Source organism: Microchirus variegatus, assembly GCF_963457635.1.
Source record: "Microchirus variegatus genome assembly, chromosome: 8".
NCBI lineage: Eukaryota > Metazoa > Chordata > Actinopteri > Pleuronectiformes > Soleidae > Microchirus > Microchirus variegatus.
Window position 1 is genome coordinate 10,128,314 of NC_139809.1, and position 6,550 is coordinate 10,134,863.

At 40.7% G+C, this 6,550-nt stretch overlaps 1 protein-coding gene across 1 annotated transcript; it reads right to left on the minus strand.

Annotated features, from left to right (window-relative positions):
• Nucleotides 1-69: 69 nt before the first annotated feature.
• Nucleotides 70-4,164, minus strand: LOC310931289 (olfactomedin-4-like). Its single transcript, XM_083894414.1, has 7 exons — nucleotides 4,055-4,164; nucleotides 3,841-3,963; nucleotides 3,504-3,722; nucleotides 3,024-3,177; nucleotides 2,551-2,778; nucleotides 2,052-2,220; nucleotides 70-1,229 (listed from the first exon to the last, which is right to left on the minus strand). Exons 1-7 carry the CDS (start codon nucleotides 4,106-4,108, stop codon nucleotides 794-796), a joined length of 1,383 nt encoding a protein of 460 aa, XP_083750540.1. The 5' UTR covers nucleotides 4,109-4,164; the 3' UTR covers nucleotides 70-793.
• Between the last annotated feature and the right edge of the window lie 2,386 nt (nucleotides 4,165-6,550).

The following is a 6,550-nucleotide window of genomic DNA, read 5'->3' on the forward strand; positions in this document are numbered from 1 at the left end:
CAATGTTGTATTACTCTATTAGTTTGCATATCGTGCAATGTCCTCTGAGCATTATTTCCTGTAATAATCTGAATAATTGCCAGATGTGCACCCAGTAATTAGCTGAATAAAAGACTCCGCAAAGAACTGCACGGCCATGAGATTGAACAGTGTTTTATCCCTCTATCATTTCAGGGTGTGACGTATTTACGGCAACAACAGCACAATGAAGGATGTGACTCATCCAATCTTCCAACTCTCCAAGTGCAAAATGTCATTTGGATCACAACCAGAGAAACTGGTAAATAGGCTGAGTACACTGTACATAGCAATCTCAAATTCTTAGCTATTATGGCTTAATATTTAATTTACATTTTCTAACATTAGCGGCATCATATAGATAGATTTTTTGGAGTGGCCAGTTTACCAGGATGTGAAGTGTAACAGTGTCTTTACGAACCATTTTGTTTCTCTTTACAACAGCCTTGACTTGATGAATAGACATTTACCACTTTGTGTAGTTTAGTTCTAAAGTATACATCTGTCAGTGTAAGCTCACCAACATCACTCCACACATATTGTCTGGTAGACAACATTTTCTTTTAAGAAAGTATTATAGCATATGTCATAGTCCACAAATCACAGAACAGGAAGTACAACCAACTTCATTCAGAGAAGAAAAAAAAGAAATTAGCAGAACATTTAAAATGATGTTTAAGTGAATGCATTATGTTAGGATACCATGTGTCAAGCCCTTATTTGTGTGTGAAAGCCATCATTTGTTATGTTGAATGGTGTCAAATACAGGGTTTATTTAATCAAACAACACCTTATAGGAGACCATGTAGGAGTCACAGTAGGCGTGTAGCATCTGGTCCACAGGGCTGTAGTTCAGCGAATTAATGTTGGCAGACATTTTTTTGAAGAAGATTCCGACGTTGAACTTCTCCTCCCCTGTCGCCGTGTCAAAGGAATAGAAGATCTCCTCCGTTTCTTTGTTGACATACCGCGTGGCGTAGAGCACGCCGCACATCATGAAAGTGTTGCTCGCGCTCATCTTGTAGAGCGAGGTGTGCCAGGTTTGGCCGAGCGTCGGCTGCTCCCCGTCGTCCACCTTTGTCAGCACCAGGTTGCCAAAGTCCTGTGTGGTGGTGTAGATCACCCACACGCCTGACTCGTCGGTTGCCAGGTCCAGGTCGGTAAAGGGGTAGCATTCATCGATTTGGCAGAAGTTTGACTTTGAGTTAAATCTGAAGAAACAGACACGGGGAATGACATTGGGTGAGTTATCTTGTTATGTTGGTTTCTCCTTAGATACAGTGGATTTTTTTGTTCTTACTTATCGACACGTAACTGTCATTGTATCCTGGTGTGATGTTTAACCCTTTACCACCCAACCATCTAAAAGTCCTGCTTATTTTAACCATAAAAGTGTAAGTAATTTTGACATTTTTCTTTATTTACAATTTACTACACGTTAAAATATTGTATTAAGAAAATGGAAATTGATTTTTAGAGAAAAAACACTGCAGATTTTGCAGTATAAAGCATATTTACAATAAAATACATTTGAGGCTTTGTCTCAATGTGCAAAAACAGGCTAATACATGCTAAATTTGTACAGGCATTTTTCCAACTCTCTCCTCTCTGGTGACAAAAACGCTTTCTTCTCCAGCTTCCTGAAACAGCGCGAATGGAATTACCATAATAAGCACATAAAGCTTTGATATGCAACTTCTCATCTTTCAGAAACTGTTTGGAATTTTACCGATAGCACAAACCGTCGCATAGCTCAGCGATTACATTGTAATGAAAAGCTATTTTATACTTACTGTATACTATACTAAGTACCAGGGCCGTTTCTAGCTGTTTGGGGGCCCTATGCGAGATACTATTTGGGGGCCCCTATTTTTTTCAAACTCGAGGTAGAGATTCCTAACTTTTTCTGATTACCCCACAGACACTTACATGCTTTGCAAATATATGCATAATAAATGCATCCAATACATGTAAATAAAGACAGGTACTTTTAATTCTCGGATTGAACTACAAGACAAAAATAAGCAGTTCACCTGGTGCCTTTGGGCAGCTGTGAGGTGGTCACGGTTTTACTGGTGAGGTTGAAGCGACAAACGTCCTCTTTATTATAACAGTTGTAGTACAACGCTCCTTCATACAGAACAGTGTTTGGCCCCTGGATGGTGTTGGTGGTCGGGTTAGAAGAATGAATCAAGACGTTACCTGAGAAAAAGAGGAAAAACAGAGTAAGTACTGTGCTTTCATTGTGCAGCCGAAGCCTGGTTACCTTATACCTCTGGAGCGCCATTGTCTAATCAAAAACATTAGTGAACCACACATGGTGTGCCAAAAGATGCAGGGGTCAATCGAGATATATAACACCCTTAATAATGACCTTCTGTAAGGTCCAGTATTTAGGAATCAATGATATCTAATGGTGAGACTGCAGAACAGGGTGGTCCAAAGCAAAGCTATTGCACAAAGAATAGGCTTATTCTAATTTACAAAAAAAGTCATTATACACATTCAAACTATGACACAGTGGTTTCTTACCTGGGACGCTCACCCCGACGATGAGAGAGCTCAGGCTGGCGTAGAGACGGACATAGTTGGAGTGTTTGTTGCCGGAGGTCAACACGACCATCCAGTACCAGTTCTCCTTCCCCATCTCTGGTTTGGGATCCCGACCCCATGCTCCGTACTTGTAGGAGCCAGGATACTCTCCTCCTGTGTACACTCTGGGCCCAGTGATGTTCACAAACTCACCATGTGGACACTTATCTGATGGGAACACATGGAAAGAAATCAAAGAGAATGAAACAAATGCTTTATACACCATACAAATGTACTGATTCTGTTGTAGTACCTGAAATAAAATGCTGAAGTAAAGCCATTTAAGTTTGTTTATATTGTAGAACTTAGGTAAGGTAAAACAAAATTTAAATCAAAACTTAACATGCTTGAGTGTTAAGGTTGTTTATTAGTGTATTACGTCTCCTTATCAAAATAGTGATTCTGAGACTCACCCAGTTGAGGCTGAGTGGGTTGAATAACGGGGTGGATTTCATTTTTGCACTGGTCCAGATCTCTCCGCAGACGCTGGTTGGCCTGCTGTTTCTTCACCACCTGCATCGTGTCGTACATTTCCAATGCGCCCAGCTCCGCTTTCAAGTTCTCCAGCTGAGAGACAACAGAACAACACAATATTTTTCTGTTCAAATGTAAATTACTGAGTTTCTCCGAAGAAAAACACACACAAACATTAAGACGGTGGTGCACTCTGTCGTAGCAGCTCCGAGCTCCCTCTGTAGAATATTTACTACATTTGCTTGTTTTGAATTTAACATTTTGACTCCAGTTTTTTATTTGTTAAATCACTTTTATGCACTTGCTATTTTTATGGGCTGTGCAGTTTGAGCTCTATAATTTCCATGGAAATCAAACCACTGACCCTCCCATGAGTGAACAGTGTGCTTCACTTCGTACCCTCTTTGGTTGAAATGTACCTGTGCAGCTGCAGCACTGGTGAGTTGTTGGTGTCCCGTGGTGGTTCTGTTGAGCTTGTCAATGAGCTGATTGATATCCTTCATTTCGTTCTCGATCACTTGCAGGGTGAGAACTCCATAAAGGTCTCCGTCGTCCTCCTTCGTCAGCGTTGACACGTCCTCCAGCAGCTGAGGCAGACGTCTCTCCAAGCCCAGCAGCAGACTCTCCAGCTCCAGAGTCTGCATCAATGAAGGCAAGGTTCCTTTATTATGATTGCACGCTATAGTCTAGTCTGAGTCAGATTTACAGCTAGACCAAGGGAGGACCAGTTCTCCAAATAACATGAGTTATTATTACCTTCTTGTCGGTGATCTTGTTGTTGCATTCTGCTGCATCACTCTCCACTCTGCTGAGTTTGTCTTGAGGGAACAGCTTCTGAGAGTTAGTCAGCTCACACGCACACTCAGATGATGAAGCTGCCTGAAAACAAGAATATTAAACGCTGAATATTAACATTTCACACGGACAATATATGCTACTTAAAGAATTGTAATGACTGTGTTTTTCTTACCTGCCGGGAAACAGTGAGCAGAGCCCACAGTGGAACAATCACATACAGCAGCATCGTGGTGGAGGGAAGAGCGCGGCTCGACTGAGCACGTTTTGACTTTGACTGGGTGTTTCACGGTTGCAGCAGCTTGAGAACTATCTCACAACTTCTGCATGTGAGGGAAGTCTGTGTTTGTTGTAAACGTGCCATGAGTCACGGCACCTCTTGCTTCCTTCTTGCGGTTGGGATTGAAGAAACAGTATTGTGTAACCTCCTGAAGGGGAAAGCACTCGATTTTTAAAAAAGAACACGATCACACCATTATATAATTTTTGTGTTTTCCATTAAAAGTCACACTTTTATTCATCGAAAGAGTTGCAAAATGAATAGAAAGAGATAAGAAATAATGATTTTTATTCAAAATAATAATTGTGCCCTTTTGTCAAAGAACCAGCAAAACTGTTTTCAGCTGTGCTAACATCATTGCACAAGGGTTTTCTAATCATCCAATAGCCTTCTAACGCGATTAGCAAACACAATGTACCATTAGAACACTGGAAATGGGCCTCTATACACCTATGTACATATTCCATTAAAAACCAGACGTTTGCAGCTAGAATAGTCGTTTACCACATTAACAATGTATAGAGTGTATTTATGATTAATTTAATGTTATATTCATTGAAAAAAAAGTGCTTTTCCTTCAAAATCAAGGACATTTCTAAGTGACCCCAAACTTTTGAACGATAGTGTAAGTTATTCACAATAAATTAAACAGTATTTATATTATCAAATGTATCCTTTAAAGTAGTTGTAAATGAAAATGGTGTAGAACGTGCAGAAGTGATGAATGTAGGAAAGTGTGTGTAAAGTTATAATATAAGAGATATGAAACTCTTCTGATCTTTAATAGATGGATCAGGAACTGCAACATCTGACAAGCAAGTTTATTTTGGTTGCAAATCCCTGTGATCAATGCAACATGCTGACAGGAAGGACACCTTTGACAAATTATGTGTCCCCTTGATTTGTTAACTGAGGATTGCAAGTCAAAAAGTATTGCGAAAGCGACTTGAGTTTGTCCTGAGCACAGAAGAATTCTCAAAAAAGGAAATTCCCCATCTCACATTGTGAAATGATGTGGTTTGTTTTTTTCCCTGAAGTGGAAAAATTGTGTTCAATTTTACGTGACATTTGATGTGCAAACTAAGCTCTTTCGATGGTATGTAAATGCAGAAATGGTGCATCCTTAGACCGCATCATGTATATACCTGCAGATGGATTGGAAGCAGAGAGGTTGTGAGCTGTGTGGTCCACACAGTAGACTCTTGATTCCATCAATAACTGTCCATCCATCCATTATCTACCGCTTTATCCTCCACCAGAGGGTCACGGGGGGTGCTGTGCCGATCTCAGCAGACATTGGGCGATAGGCAGGGTACACCCTGGACAGTTCGCCAGTCCATCACAGGGCCACATAGAGACAAACAACCAATCACTCACACCTACGGTCAATTTAGAGTGACCAATTCACCTAATCCCCATATTGCATGTTTTTGGACTGTGGGAGGAAGCCGGAGAACCCGGAGAAAACCCACGCACACACGGGGAGAACATGCAAACTCCTTGCAGAAAGGCCCTTGTTCCGAAGTTGCTCCAAACGGGGCTCGAACCCAGGAACCCGGGTCTTCTTGCTGCAAAGGCAAGAGTGCTAACCACTACACCAACCGTGGGCCCTCCATCAATAACTGGATTACTACAATTATTGTTTTGGTGCGGAAAAGCTTTTTTGAGGACTTTCCTGTAGAGAATGCCCCTATGGTTGCTTATATAAATCAATCATGTTAGGATAAAGGTGCTTTGATGTTTATGAAATTCAGAGTGATCATTATATAATGATTACATTATATCTGTATCACTTGTCATTTTACAAACTTATTACTTATTAATGCCTTAAAACCTTTAAACACGTACAAATGTCAGTCACCTTCAAATCATTACCAAATGAGTTCTAACTAAGTTTATTAAGTCCATCAGCTCCATATAAACACAACTCTGTATTTCTCAGTAAACTGTAGCATTGTATAGATCATGTGTTGCCCAGCATCAGTCCTGCACTGCACACAGGAAGTGATTACTTTTATTTAAAGACCGACGGAACCACAGCAACACGCGGCGGCAAAACACTTGTGCCCACTGTAAGTTTCACTTTTGGATTTGACTGCTCAGAAAAAACCTGCTTGTTCAGCAGTTTGACCACCTGCCACTCCACCACCATTGTATACATGCAAAAGCTCCCTCAGTCAGGTCTGATAGTATTGCTTGACAGAGCCTGTTTTCAGATGGAGAACTGCTCATGAAGACTAATTAGAGGCAGAATTATGACATTAACAACAACAGAATTCACAGTTATGCACTGCATTCAGCTTTAATGATGGATGAAAACTCAAGGTTTGATCTCAAGTATTTCAGTTTTACTTTGCATTTTTGTCGTACCTCCTTATTCTGTGCACCAGT

Bases quoted from the DNA above. Each gene is read 5' to 3' on its own strand.
- LOC310931289 (XM_083894414.1), bottom strand. From the start codon at position 4,108: ATGCTGCTGTATGTGATTGTTCCACTGTGGGCTCTGCTCACTGTTTCC. The intron at 3,723-3,840 runs GTAATAATAACT...TCATTGATGCAG, and splicing joins ACAAGATCACCGACAAGAAG to ACTCTGGAGCTGGAGAGTCT. The intron at 3,178-3,503 runs GTACATTTCAAC...GTTGTCTCTCAG, and splicing joins CCAGTGCTGCAGCTGCACAG to CTGGAGAACTTGAAAGCGGA.